The following is a 15,998-nucleotide window of genomic DNA, read 5'->3' as shown; positions in this document are numbered from 1 at the left end:
ATGCCCCATTGCCCTTTCAAATGTCAGTTAATTGTTTAATGTTTTATATTAAATTGCCTTCCCTTGGAGTACAGAGCTAGCAATAAGAGCAGAGTACTGAGGTTGGGGATGTAAGCTCATAGATCCAAACAATGAGCTATAAAAGTGTGAGTTGTCTAAAGCAGTTTCTTCATTTATTTTTTTCAATAATAGACCTTATCTAAAATATTTAGGGCATTAATATAATTTTATGTAGAGATAAGATCCATGTTGTTTTATAATTGTTTCAGTTTGTTCAGGATTTTAGACTGTAAAAACATTCTTTACCAGAGGTTAATACCCAGTACATATCTGTCTTGGAAAATCTATTCTGTTTGTATATTTTTTCCTCTTTCAATAACTTAATTACTTATGTATATTACTTAAATTCTCATAACAATAACAATTCCACATGAAAAAAAAATCAAAAAACAAAATTGAATGTTGAATTGCTCCCGTTTTGCTTTTTCTTTAATTTTACCAAGTGAACGTTTTCGAGCTACACGCTAATAGACGGGAGCAAGTGTGCGGACATTCAATTTTGTTTTTTGATTGTCTGACCCTTTTGTCCTGCACCTGCGTTTTGGATGTGCGCACCTCTACCTTAGCTACATGAAAAAGAAAACAAATGATATTTTTTGCCTTCTCAAAACTTACCATCAGGGAAGCAGTTGTCAGGGTCCATGGCCTCTTCGGCCATCTCCGAGTACTCATCCTCTTCCTCACCCGGCTTCCTGAGGTCCACTGTGCTGCCTTCTGACAGGCTGATGTCATCCTTCTGCAAGTTGAATAAATACATACAAAATGGCAAGTAAGTGATTAGTGTCAATGCACTGTGTCTCTGAGCTTTAACTGTTCCCCACTTGCTTCTTTGTACATTTATTTGCATACATAGAGCATATTAAGTCAATTTAATCTGAATGCTGCTTGTACTGATCTTTTTATTTATGTGTAAATGTTCTGAATGTATAAATATCACATCTGCATTTATTTACAAATAGTGTGCAAAATTTAAATGGATGAAAAGCCCTCCTCTTCTCAGTGTTGGTGTGTCAGGGTCCGTGTCAGAGGAAGCATCGGTCTGGGGTGGTGGAACACATGGGGTGAACCTGCCTGAGAACCTCCTGCTTTCTGTCCCTCACTATGCCCTCTTCCCTTTATCCATCAGGAGTCCGGCATCACAGTGAAAGGGCCAGCAAAGATGCGAAGATGCCGACCCTTTCACTGTGATGTGGATATCCCGTGAAACCTAATGCCCCTTGGCGAATGTACACAGAGATACTCATGTCACGCACGCACACACAAATGCGCACACACACACACAAACACACACACACACACAAATACCACAGATCTCAGCACTGCCCCATGTAGACTTTCTACACCCCTCAGTAATGGTCACTATGCTTATTTTGAGGATCTTTTACAGACACAAAATGTACATTAATTTATCCACATTTTGTTTTCAGCGTTTAAAAATAACCAGCATAGGTCTGGCAACCACAAAAAGCTAAAGGGAACTTGGCAGAGAGCTATGTGCAGATGGGACTGATAAAAGAATGGTGATTTTTTAGAAATGATGTGAGTCGGCCTGACATGGGGCTGCTGTGTCTCAGCTTGCACACAGTCAGGTAAATGTGGAGTGGCAACGATGGTCTACCATGAAGGAGACACACAAGCTGAAGTCCTGCAAAGTATGACTCAGTAGAACCGAATTAGGTCAGGAAGGGAGGAAGGAAAAAGCTCAACTTCTTTCTTTTCATTATACTCCAAAGTAGGTACGACACACTGGTGATTTCTTATGGAGATATCATGGGGAGTAGTAGACATATCTGACTGGTAGGAATATGCAAATATACTGTTACAGGGTGCAAACAAAGATGTAAAAACACACCATTTGGTAAAGATGAGGTGTTTAGGAGCTCTGGTTGAGTTCTGATGCCAAGCTCTCCAAAAAGTTCCTAAGCCAAATAAAAATCACAAACCCCACCGTTCTCTTTCCATTTGCACCTGTCTGAGACCCCAGCAACAGAAAGCTGCGTCTTTCTGGTCTGTGAGGAGGCCTGCTGTGCTCGCTCAATACGGTCTCAACGTGGGCATGTCCCGTGTCCTGTCCACCCCCCAGAGCCACTGTCCCTCAGCACGCTGCCGTAGGGGGGGGGCTGTGAGTGAACTCCACACCTCTCCTGCTCTCACCTGTCCGTCTGCACCACCACACAGGTGCCACTCCACACACAATAAATAAGCGCCCTCAACCAGTCAACCTTTACTCCAGTTACACTCGCGTGTGGCACAGGCTTCTCTGTGTGTGTGGGTGGGGGGGGGGGGGTCGGTTTTCATTCTATCTTGCCAAACAGGAATGAAGAATGAAGAACAAACAGCATTCAATAAAGAATATATTACATACATTAGTGTGAGACGAGAGGATGACACTTTAATAGGACTGGTCGAGAGGTGCGGTATACCTTATAGCCAGGGTTTGTAAAAACCACCTGGCATCCAGCACAAAACATTCACATCCTGTATGGCAGGATTCTGACGGCCCATTAGCGTCTGTGAGGCCACGTCCGTCTTGCACGAATCCCCCCTCCCACACACCATGCATTTTATGGCCCATACTTGTTGGCAGGTCTTACATGTGAGGAATCCCTGCCCGAAGCCTGGTAGAGTTGCATTCTGAGGCCACTGACCACCACAAAAGGGGTATTAATAGCACTCCTGTGGGGATGGTGGCACAAAATGGCATTCGCCATCCAAACACCATGAAATTTGAGCCCCCGAGCCACATTTATTGTTGGACAGGCCACTGGGTAGGCGATCCGCCATGTGGGATTAGGCTACACGCACTTAGTTTGGAGGATGGGGGGGGCATTTCAGAGGTAAGCGGAGAATTAAAATGGCTTCAAATGATATAAATTCCTGACAAAAAAATCTCTCTGCTAGTGTTACTCCTACTGTCACCTTGCAGAAATGTCTCTAAGAATCACCTGTCAGTCAATGCAGATGCCTCAACAGACATCAGAGGAAAACAAGTTAACGTTGAGGAGTGAGCTACTCAGCAATAGATCGGATTCCCTGAAGTGCTGGTGGATGTCGATGCAAATCTATTCACCGTTCTTATCTTATGTCAATAGGTCATAATCAAATCACACTGAAAAGCGATCCAGATATTTATGGCCTTTGCAAAGCCATCTAATACGTTTGCTTAAAATAAAGTAGGCATGTTTCCAGTCAGCCCATGCTCAGTGTATGACACAAACTTGTTTTCCATTTGTTTATTTAATGGCCTGAGCTCTTATCTATGTGGTGTTCATGGCTCTAAGCTCAACTGAATCACATTGTGTCATTGTCCTGACTGATGAACTTGAGCTGCCCTTCTTGAAACACCGGCCGACTTCTAACAGCCCACAAAGGTTTTATGCTTTTTACAAATACTTGCTAAGAAATACAATTACAAGCGCAATAATGTTCATACATGGTTATATTAATAGCAGTGATGCTATATTAACTGTTAGTGATGCTAACAGTTGAGATGAAAAAAGAATGCTGGTTGCTGCTACTTCACTGCATTAAATTTCCATTTTTCAAAAAGAATATCTATCTTCATAACCAAACAGTATCTCCAGGTGTCACAGTGCTCAGTGACCCTTTTTAAGGAGCTCTGATTCTGCCCGTGGGTGAGATGACAGTGTTTGGGGAGTTTGGGGCTGCCTCTGCCCTGACTTTGTCCACTGACTGGTCAGCAGGCAGATTGTGTGGAGGGCAGGCAGAGTACTTCCCTCTGCTGGATTCACCTCGGGACTCTTGTTAACGAGATAAGCCCAGCTGGTGTGTGACTCATCAGAGGTCTCTCCCTTAAACGACATGAATTTATTAGTACAGTCTGTCGTTTCACAACTTCAACATACGTACCCACAGGCTGTATTTAACATAGATGATTCCAGAAGACCAGCAGTATAGCTGGTTATAATCCAGAAAGGGGCATATTCCCTATGTTTGCCTGAAAGTCTGTGGTGGTATTACATTAAAAAAATTCTATTTGAACATAGTAACATTTCTATAGAACATACTGTAAGTAAACACATTACAATTTTCTTAGGAAGAGTGTGTTCATGAAATGATATATGACAACTAAAAGCAAAATCTCCAAACAGATCCACACATAAGGGATAAGAATCTCTCCTTAAAGAATCATATGTCTGTGTTATTTGATGATGAAATACATAACTCATGTGTACTGTATGTTCCTTTTAATGTGAGCCTCTCCTAAATATCTAAATGCAAATTAATATAACGTTAATGTTACTTCAGTGATGCTGAGCTGATCTTTTTTTTATTAAGGGAATTTATCTCTGAGTGAAAACAAGCTACAATAGAAAGGAAAGAATAACAGCCTCACTTGCCTGTCTTAATTGAATCTGTCCTATTCTGATTTGGAAATCATTAAAACGGTTTCCCCTGACTGCCAGTTTCCATGAATGCACTCAGCTGTTCTGAGAGGACCTGCAGCAGCATGAGCGACTGACTCCTCTCGCTGCACTGAAGACGTTCCCCACTGCGGGATGATGACCCAGCTGCTTCCGAGGGGCCACCGGGAACCGCGAGCCCTAGGGCGGCCTGCCACGTAAACACACACGTCCCCAGTCCCCATATGGTTCCCTTCTCTCTTTCAGCGACAGTAATGCAAACAAGGCACCGTTCAATATCACATTAGAGCGGGCGTTAGAACAGGCGTGAGGGAGCTCTATCACTCAGCCGTGTACACGCTGCGCCTGGGGGAACCAGCAGTGATTCATGGCTGTGTTCGCAACCTCCCCTCATATGCGCCCGGGGTGATGGATCTGCATGGTAGTTGGGAAGTGACAGATCTGCGTGTGAGAAGACTACGGGGACGGAGCACAGTTATCCATAAAGCTTATGGTTTTAGTCATCTCCCCTATCCGCCATCTACAGACATGTCCAACCATTAACATAAACATGGGAGCCAGTCCTCCGCATCCAATCACACGTGAGTAGTGAGCAACTTACTGGTGTTTCATGTGTAAAGGGGGTACAATCTCTGTGTCAAGGCAGCACTATTGCCAATATAATAGCAGATGTATGGAAACATAAAATTGGAGGCCCAATTGAGTTGGAGATATTAGCAGGTCCAGCTGTGGTGTTCATGCCTGTTGATTAGGAGTGGAGAGAGTGCGTGGGGGGTGGTGCAGGGTGTGTGTGTGTGTGTGGGGGGGGGGGGTGGGGGGGGGGGGGCATCTCATCTGCATGTCTCCCTCCTCCCCCGCTCTGCTCGGCAGATTCAGTTCAGGTGCGATCCAGCGAGTGCCACAGCTCCTGCGCCGGCGGCCATGCTTTGACATTAAGGTGTTGTGAAAAGGATAAGGCTGTCTGCTTCAGTGGGCTCCACCAAGCTGAGCACAGGCCCAGCCCTCACCGCCCCGCTCAAAAAAAAAAAAAAACTCACAGAAAAACACATCCGACTTTTGGAAGTCAGGGCTATTTTCAGAGTCAGAAGCATCTGAGCAATGTTTAACTTTTGCCTCTTAATCTCGACAATGGCAATTACTTTACAATACAATATTACAATACTCCGCTGTATGTCAGATGATACTGTAGAAGTGTGCCAAAACAGCAGTGACTAGTTGTTCTGTTCTGTCCAACTGACTCTGGGTTATGTGGGCCCATAAAGCCTGTGACATATGGTCTGTCTCGACATATGCTGTGTGTTAAATAACAAACTGCAAACTGGCGCCTGAGGTCACTGTGTGTGTCGTGCTCTCAGTCATGCCACTCTCTAGAGGGAGGGAGAGGAGAAAGAGAGTGAGGGGGGAGGGGGTGCAGGTCTGGCACTGGAAAGTGATGTACAGCTGTTAAAATAGTTTTGTAGCATTTTGCACATTAGTCCATGGGCTTCACCAGGTTCACACCGCAGGAGGGGGACACAGGTACACATAATAATAAAAAGAACTGAGAGAGAGAGAGAGAGAGAGAGGGAGCAGGAAGGGACAGGTGCCGTGGAAGATAAAAGAGGCAGCGAGAGAGAGAGCAGTAGAGGGAGGTGAGCAGGTCCATGAAAAGATAAAAAGGAGGAAAGAGAGAGGAGGCTGACCAGGTGTATTGTATGATTAAAGGAGGGGAACAAATGTCATTCACCCCTCAAAACTCGACTTATCACAGGTGGAAACAACAAATAACATCCCTTAATCCAGCAGTACACTCTGATTACATATACACATACTGTATACTCTATGTTATTTCAAAGCAACATCACATATGACTTGTTTGTGACTTTTGTAAGGAGTGTGTGTACTGAGAACACATTTTACTTGTGTAGTTTGATATGCGTTATGGTTACATGACAGCGAATCATGCCGTAGAGATAGATCCATCTTCTCAGGCTTCAGGGTATGTTTTTAAAGCAGTGCAATGGCACTCACTGCTAAAGATTCTAATCTATGTGTTTACATGCTCCCGAGTATTCAGACCGGCATTGAAGTCTGTTGAAGTGTTCTCACCCCAAGGTCCCCTGTGCGTGAGTGTGTGTGTGTGCATGTGTGCGTGTGTCTGTGCGTGCGTGCATGTGTGTGTGTGTGTGTGTGAGTGTGTGTGTGTGTGTTGTGTGTGTGTGTGTGTGTGTGTGTGTGTGTGTGTGTGTAGATGTGTGTGTGTTGCTAAGGCAGTGACCCAGTGGAGGACTAGCAGATCAGGGGTCTTGCCTATCTTGTTTTGTTTTGTTGTTGTACACAGTAGCTCTTCCTCCAGCCTGCCCAACGTGACAATTATGAAAGAGGGAGGCCCTCGGAGGGGCCATCCCGTTGCACAACCAGGCCACATGGGGATCTCACATGAGGAGACAGACAGGTCCTCCCCAACCTCCCCCTACAGCCACCGACGCCACAGCCCAAAGACACAGCCCCACAGTTTGCGGGGAGTCAGGACCTCCAGGATCCTTGCTTGTGTGATAAGCTGGGCGTTATGACACTAGATGAGCGGCAGACTGTTGTATTTGAAAGATCAGACTGTTCGTTGTGTCTTTCATTTGGTTGGGGATTTTCATTCTGCTGTATTTCTGTATTTCTGGTTATACCTGAATTCAGAGAAACACATAACCTTTACAGAGGATTGCGGGGGGCACACGGCTGTAGCCTTGAGCAGCTAATTCTGTGGGAAATTTAGAGATGCTAGATGAGGAAAATTCTGTTGCAAAAATGGTCGTATAAATCTTTGTTTGGGGAAGATTTAGACATGACATCCATTTTGGGTTGTGAGGGGTGTGTGCATGTGTGATGTGTGTCTCTGTGTGTATGTGTGTATGCGTGTGTGTGTGTGTGTGTGTGTGGGGGGGGGGGGGGGGGGGGGGTCGGCTTGAAGCGAAAAAGGCTCTGGAGAAAGTAGGGGAGGAAAAAAACAGGGGAGAAAATAGCCTTTCTGTGTGGGTGTACGGCCTTTCAATTCATGTGGAGAGAAAGCTCCAGCCTGCCTGATAGCCAGTTATTAGCCTCTCTGGCCGGGGGTGGAGAAAGCCCTCCACTGAGAAAGAGGGAGAAAGTGAGTGAGTGGAGAGAGCCAGTACAAGTAAGCGAGAGAGAGAGAGAGAGAGAGAGAGAGAGAAAGAGAGAATACAAGACAGAGGGAGAGAGACAGAGAGAGAGCACACAAGAGACAGAGAGAGAGAGAGAGAGAGAGAGAGATTCAGAGAGGGAAAAGAGAGTCACCCATTCACCACAGATCTGTGCAGAGGCAAAAGATCTCTGGTTTCTTGGTGGCTTGAAAATGTCACATTCTGTTATACTGAATAAGGGAATTGAGTTCAAGCAACTTAAAGTGGGGTAATGATGGAGACAGACTCCACAACAGGGGACTAAAATCCTAATCGGCATTTCCTACCCTTCACATCCGGCTAGACATGAGTGGATATTCAATAAATATACTGAATTACTGTCATGTCACTTATCTGTATATGTGTACACTTAGTGCAGCGTACACAGAACTGCCTACAGTAAGTCTTCAAATAGTTCCATCTAAATATTCCTGCATACTGTAATCTACTGTACTATCATACAGCATACAGCACATACTGAAAAGTGCAATTTGTCAATAACTCCTTTAAAGTCACTTCAAATCATAAAATCAATTTCATAATTTCCTACAGCACATGGACTCACCATGACTATTGTGTCCCATGCTTTGTTATGAGAGGCAGGGGAGGATTATATGGCAAGTCCATGCTTTCCCCTTTGTCTGTCTCAGATGTAATCAGGGTAACTATGTTAACACAGACAACAAAGAGCAGCGATCCTATTTCACAAGCACTTTATTATCTCACAAAGAACACGCTGACAAAAGAGCCCAAAGTCAAATCAAAGAGCAGCCATTTACTAGCCCGGTGTGCCTACAGTACAGGGAGCGTTTGTCTTTTTTGGTGATGGACAGGAAATGTGCTCCACATATATGCATTCTGACAATGGAAATCTACAGAACAACAGGACACAAAGGCAGCTGATGTTTGGCATTCTATGGCAAAAGCATTCTAATTATGGTTATTTTTACAGGCTTTGTTTGTGCTGGAATCAAATTTTATTTCATCAAGCTGCAAAATTGGTGGAAATGTAGAATAAAATGGACACTTTTCACTAATTATTTATTTAAGTATGCATGTTCATGTGCATTTTTACACATAATATTCTTAATAATTTAATATCTCTCTCATAATCAACAGTTTTGCATCCTAAAGGAATAATATTGTAGCCTAGCTAAAGTTAGAACCAGTAGATCAACTTTAATTCAGTTCCTCCTGCCTTCTTATTTGAATATTTCCATTTCTGTTTTTAAACAGAGATGAAAAGTGTATCTACCTGGATATAGCAGAAATCTATAAGGAATTTGCCTCTGCTGTGTGAATTTAAATGAAAGTCAGAACATTAAAATAAGCGCATTTCCCCCTTCCTGTTTTTTTGCTCTATCTATTTTTTCCCTTCTCTACTCTCCATCAGTTCATCATTATGTCTCTAATGCACCCCAGTTTAGAAGGCTAACAACATAGTTGGCTGGTAGCTGCCAATGGCTAATTGGAGTTCAGCAGCACAAGATATTTGTGATTCAGAAAAGTAATACGGAGAGCCATAATGCAATGGACATATCTCTCTAATGGATAACAGAGGAATCCTGCACCTGACTTCCCCTATTTAGACGGCTGCCAGGCTCACACACAACACACTCTTCACTCACCTGCTTCGTCTCCTCGACCTCTTCCTCCTCCGAGCTCTCGCTCTGCTCCTCCTCCTCTTCCTCCTCCTCCGGGAAGTCCACATCGGACTCGCCGGGAGCGATGGGCACACTGATGGTCAGGTTGGGGTTGGTCATGTAGCTGTCGCCGTCGCCCCCAGCCCCGCCGCCGCTCACCGTGGAGGCGTAGCGCTCGCCGTGGCGGCCGATGACGGCAGCGGCGGCGCCGTTGCCCTCGGCGCGGCACTGTGCCTGCTGGCTGAGGCGTTTGAGCTTGAGCATGGCCTTGGCCTCCTTGGCCTTCTGTCGCCGTCGCTTGAAATTGCCGTTGAAGAAGTCGCAGATGGCGCGGCGGAGCCAGCCCATGCCGCGTTGGATGCGGGCGATGGCGATCTGCAGGTTGTTCATCTCGCCGTCCTCGTCGGGAGCCGACAGGTTGTCAGCGCTGAACGAGCTGAGCAACAAGGCCAGGAAAAGATTCAGGACCTAAAGGCCAGTGAAAGAGAGAGAGAGAGAGTGGATAGAGAGAGAGAGAGAGACAGACAGTGAGAGAGAGAGAAATGTATGTGTAAAGCATTCATTCAATCCGAGGGACTTTTTAAATGAAACTCCAAAACCCTTCAAATCCCTGGGGGGAAGTTCAAATCTTGGACTGGAAACATTTTGCAATGTACTGAATCCTTTGAAATTGGAGAGAAAGGGGCACTTTTGCTCTGATTACTGGACATACACCAGCTATGCAATATAAACAGCAGGTGTGACTGAAGGGGCACTTTAAATGTCATCCCAGTGACCCCCACACATGAGGTCAATGGACTAATGCTCAGAATCAGAAATCAACTCTGAATTTCAAGTGGCTATAACTTTTAACACCAAGGCTATACCACACCTACACTAGTGCTTGAATCTTTACACCAGATGGACGAGAAAGACGTTGTATTTATTTTTCTTACGACTACCAATGCAGGGGTTAAAACATTAGAGCACGTTGACCTCAGAAGGTTAGCAAACAAATTACTGTAACAATTGTTGTTACAGTAATTAATGTAACAATAACAATTTGTTCTCTTCCCTTCATAACCTAGGGTCAGAGCAGCATATTATGCATGCATGCAGCATGTAATGGTTGTTATTTAGTGGAGGAAAATTTTGTCAATTAGCTGTTGCTATTCTAGGAAAGAAAACTAAGACAGAGAGACACATACGTGCTTAATTAAAGAGCTAATTTTCCTCGAAAGTAAATGCAGGTGCCTTATCAAATATCCGTAGGCTCTAGAATCGTTGTCACGGCAACACATTGTTTCAGTCACCTGTGCCACCTGGTCAACAAAAGGGACCCCTTATTATATGGCGTCATGCCAAGTCATATTGTCCAGCCCTTTTGTACCACCTTATCAACTTTGCCAAGTCACCATGTGGATAGATGAGTGCTGCGGCCATCTCGTGTGTCTCAGGGGGGGGGGGAGAAGGCAGCCCAAGGTGGACATAATGCAGCACATTTATGGAGAGTGATCAATAACAAAGACTGCTGGAGAACAGGGCTTGGGAAATGGGGATGGAGTTCAACTTGTCAGCGCTCTGAATTTGGTCGTGTTTGTTGGCAGGGACAGCATCCGTCGTAAAGAATATTTGTCAGCGTATAGAGCAAATGAATGATACAGCCCAAACAAATAACAGTCAGGGACAGAGTGGAAAGTAGGATTACCTGAAAACAATGTCAACAACCTGACATGGAATGCTTAATCAGAATATTTAAGAAATTAAAAATTCAGAAAGATTTTAAGAAGTGTTTTTTTTTATTTCTAATCCAAAGCTAAAATATAATTCTACAAATTATATTGATTGATATTGAATTATATTGAAATTAACTGATTAAATCAAAGTGAGTTTTCTCATGACATATCTTGGCATTAATGTAGCATCCATGAGGTGTGAAAGAGGTGTCCACTAGGATTAAGATGTTAGTTTATTTTAGGATGTTGATGAATGGACAGATGTCCCAACCAGGGCCACTGATGAGCCCTCGGCACTGACCACACAACGCCATAACACCATGGGGACCCATCTGTCAAACAAGCAGCGGCCGCACAACCACATACATCCCATCTACATACAGAGAGCGCACACACACACATGCATGCTCACACAGGCAAACAGTAAACACACCTCCTGTATGCTAACCAGTCACAGCAAGCCTTGTCTGTGATACAGACATGTCTATGTTCACTGTATTCTGCTCTATCAGGCAAATTACATACAGTAGATACAGCTAGAAAACTTAAAGTATTTTTTTTTACAAAGGTGGAACGTGGGGAAGCTAAAGCACACATTCATCTGTCATCAAGTCATCTACACAGAATCAGATAGGCTAGGCGTTAAAGACTGACATCTCCGCTTCCTTTTTCATTACACAGGAAGGGGTAACCATATTCTGTCCCTTTTTTGCATTTGCTTATTAGCAGTTTCATGGCTCTTTGAAATATCACACACTGACACTGCCCTCCCAAAGCTACGTGCACATGCTCTTTCCAATGAATAACAAACAGCACCAGTGTAAGGGTTTCATGTCTGTCATTGTAAACTACTGACCCTCTGCATTCAGGACTCTGGGAGGTCCTGACAGCGAGACATGGCGATTGGGTGCCTGTGCGTCAGGACAGAGATGATTGGTTGTGTTTTGCAGGCTGGCACTAACATAACTGAGTTACTTGGATAAACCTTGGCAGGTGTCTGACCCTGAACCACTCTCAGGGGCTTTGCGGAGATTGATGTATGGTGAAGCAGTTTGTCCTGTCACCTAACACTAATCTTTTACTTTTAGACAAGAGGCACAGAGAAGCTGCTAAAATGTCATCAATTATTAATCTGGCTATGTAAAAAAAAATCATCACCAAAATGATATGAATAATTAAGACAGTAGGTTAACTTGTGTCCTTTTGTGTATTTTCCTCACAGATATCTTTGAAAAGATCTAGACAGCACATAACATCTCTAGCAGGCGGCTGATATATAACTGAGTCAATCAAGCAATACTTCGACCATGAAACAGGTACAGCAAAACAAACAAACAAACACACACACACACACTCTCACACACACACACACACACACACACACACACACACACACAACACTACACTACACTACACTACACACACACACACACACACACACAACACTACACTACACTACACTACACACACACACACACACACACAGGCCCACAAAGCTCCCTGAATACTCCAGTTACACTTCCTCTGTGTATCACAGTTTCCAGAGCCGTGTTGAGTTCACTTAATTATGCTGTAAATGGTAAATAATTTGTGGGCTCTCTTGCTGGCTGGTTAATAATTCTGCACACTGCTCTTGACCAAATTGACTCCCAGATGTCACTGGTGGAGTGGCAGGCAGCCCTCACTATGCCCCAGAGACCTTCTCACTGGACATTGGACACTGAGCACTTGATTAGTTACATTAAGAGTTATCATTCTTCTCAAATACACTTTCAATGTGCTAGCACAGTGGTTTTCAAAGTGGGGGCCGCGAGGGGGTGCCAGGGGGGCCTCAGCAAGTTGGAAAGAAAAATAAAAGCAACAAATAAATACATTTGAAAATGTTTAAATATACCCATTACTATGAGGGTTGTTATACAATGCCATTATAATAATTTGTCACATATCTGAACATTATTTTCCATGATAATGACTGGGAATAATAGTAGAGTGATAGCTCTCATATAGCAGAAAGCCCCAAATGTAATTTTACACACTGTATGCTCCATCACAAGGTGCTTGTGGCTAAAATAATTATTAGGATTAGTTTAATGTATTTTTAAATTTGCCGTAGTATTGTCGATGGGTTTAATAACACAGCAAGGGGTCCTTGGCCAGAACCTAGTGGTATTTGGGGGGCCTTGTCAAGGAAAAGTTTGGGAACCCCTGTGCTAGCACAACTGAGTTTTCTGTTATCCCTCAATTATGGGGAATGCTAAATGAAAAATATTAAATTCAGAATCAAATAAAAGACAATTAAATTCATAATGAAACTGTATATTTTTCAAAAATGAACTGTCAAAAACAGTTCAGTAAATCTTCCAGGGGACATTTGGTATGGCAAGCTATTCTGAAATGATTGACAGCTAGCAATCCCACAGGCTGCAAATGTACATCTAGGGCGGACAGTGCTCGGTCAGGGTTGCATGTGGACAGAACGGACAAACCTCTCAAGACTGTAGGCTGAGTCACAGACAGACAAAGGCAGCTGCATGACAACAGGTGTGGCGCAGAGAGTCTTTGAAAAGGGTCAGATTAGCTGGCTAACGTGTGGTCAGTCATGCATTCCTGTCATGGAATGTTTACTGTACCACGTGCATTTCCCACACTATGGTGACAGATAGTTTCACCAGACGAGGCTTGGAAAGTAAGGTAGTCATCTGTCCTCGGGCTACCATAGAGGTCACCTAATATGGACTTTTTATTGTTAGTTTTAGTTACAAAAAAGTACTCTCATTTACAATCGTTCAATTCAATTTAATTTCATTCAGCCTCACAGTTCACAGAACACCACCCCTTGTTTTGAGCATATGGTACACCATGTAGGCTACTGTAGGCCTAGAGATTAACTGTTTATAAAATCATAAAGTTGAGATATATGAAATATAGATCATCAGAAATGCCGTCAGGTTTATCAGATATTGAGGATTTATACAAACTTCTGCCATCAAGTCATACTGGAGGAGTGGAATCCAGAGGTGACAAATGAATTACTGTGGTGAGGGATTAAAAACAAGCACTCTACACTGACATCAGCACTGATGAACTAGCCCATGAATAGATGCTAATTAGCAGTGCTAGCTGCTTCGTGTCCATGGTAATGACAGCTCGCGCCCGAGGGCAGCTCAATAAAACAGAGTTGAGCATGTGCGCTGCCAGCCGTTGCAAAACCTACCCTGCTCGCAGCCACCTCCAAGCACAACAAAGACATTGCACATGCATTTCCTGATTGCATAACAGTCAGATTAAAATAATGATGAAAGAAAACTATGTTACTGGGTCAATAATTGTGGCCAAAATTCCCAGAAACCCTGCTGACAAGTTGCCGCACACCGTTTTTGTGTGTACATTGGCAACAGTTACCGGAGGGCAACTATTTTCAGTGTGTGTTTGCTGTCGAATGTGGCAGTGGTCACTTCGATTGGCTTTTAACTGATTGGGAGTTGAGGATGCAGAGGTGAGGCTTGTGGAGGGTCAGGCTCCACAAATAAACATCCACAGTCATCACTGTCAGGTCCGTTTGGCTAAACCGGTGCCGTGGGCACTAGCAACCCATAATCCCTTTCAGCGCATTTGGGCTGACCTGGAACTATTGGCCAGTGCACCGACAGAGAAAGCACAGGATCAATGTGTTTATTTCACTTGTGCAAAACAGGGCTTGACAGCACCCTGACACACAGGCTCACTCACTGATTTCCAATACAGCACTCCTAAAGTGATCCTATAAATACAACTCTCTGAATGAAAAGCGTAATAAATGTTCCTTCTTTTCTTGATATCTCAAAGTATTCATAGTCATATTTATATTTCACGAGAAAATATAGATATATAAATATTATTTTTCAGAGAAGTTTAAGACTAGAGTACAACTCAGTGTTCTGAAACTATTTTCCACAAAATACTTTCTAATAACTCTGAATATCACTGAATATCACACATTTGCCTTTTATATGTTGTTTTTACAAGTATACAACCAAATGCAAAACATGTCTAGTTGGTCCACACCCATCGACTGTTAACATGAATGTCCAGAAAGCAGCAGAGTGACCAACATCATGCTGGAAGGTGGCAAATTCAGACAGACAGCTGTCAGTCACGAGATAGCAACAAATCCATACATCTGATTCTGAGTAAAACAAACAAACGAAACCTTTTTGCAAAACTATTTGCTACACATCTACAGTTGATGTTGATGCAGAAAATCTACAAAACCATATCTGACAGACAGGGTATGCAGGGGCCTGAAGGGACAGTTATCATATTGAGAGATACTGAAGCTGAGAAGGCCTGCCATATGTCATCTGCACTGATCCATGAACAGTAAACAGTGAGCAGTATCCGTCATAAAGAGCTGAGAGTAAACACAGCGAGAATAAAGGGGGATTTATGGGGACTGTATTCAGTAAATCCTGCAAATCTATAAGAACTGTTCCACAGTATGTCAATAGTGCAGCTCGGTCTGTATTTAGAACCATGATTGTGTTCCCATGCCAGTGCCAAGTGAAGGCTAGGAATGCTATTAAGGTCTAAAGAACCACTAGGGTAGTGTTGTATGCTATTAAGGTCTTTAGAACCACTAGGGTTGTGTTGTGGTGCTGTATCTCTATAAGTGGGAAAACCAGCATAACCAGCACAAGCCTCTCTGTGCGACCATCACCACCAACACCATCACCATCAACAGCAGCTCTAATAATAAAAGCTATTCACTGTTGGCTAGTCAAGGCTCATATGAGGCATAAATCACATCCTGACTACAGCGGTGGGGCGCTTTTCAATATGTGAAATGGCCCTCTTGCCCCACCCAAACACCCACCCCACAATCAACAGCCTTGGGACCCCCACAGGCAATATCAACATATTAAAAACCGCAGCCCACCACCCATATTCTCGGGTTTAGGGTCCTGGGGGCTGGAATCAACATGGCTGCCTTCATCCATTTCTAGTGTGAAATACTGGCAAATGTCAGGGGCTCCATTCCACCTG

General features: G+C 43.8%; 1 protein-coding gene across 4 annotated transcripts in view; it reads right to left on the bottom strand.

The window, feature by feature from the left end:
* scn5lab (sodium channel, voltage gated, type V-like, alpha b) overlaps nt 1-15,998 on the bottom strand; it is a 113,242-nt gene that overhangs the window by 26,956 nt on the left and 70,288 nt on the right. For all 4 annotated transcript variants that reach the window (XM_042067776.1, XM_042067777.1, XM_042067778.1 and 1 more), the window contains 2 exons: nt 9,247-9,729; nt 676-796 (listed from right to left, as the gene is read on the bottom strand). In XM_042067776.1, the coding sequence (XP_041923710.1) occupies nt 676-796; nt 9,247-9,729 (604 nt within the window). The remainder of the gene's footprint in view (nt 1-675; nt 797-9,246; nt 9,730-15,998) is intronic.

This window comes from Alosa sapidissima, chromosome 17 (assembly GCF_018492685.1).
Source record: "Alosa sapidissima isolate fAloSap1 chromosome 17, fAloSap1.pri, whole genome shotgun sequence".
Taxonomy (NCBI): Eukaryota; Metazoa; Chordata; class Actinopteri; order Clupeiformes; family Clupeidae; genus Alosa; species Alosa sapidissima.
Note: the sequence above shows the minus strand (reverse complement) of the source record. Positions and strands in the feature narration are given on the sequence as shown.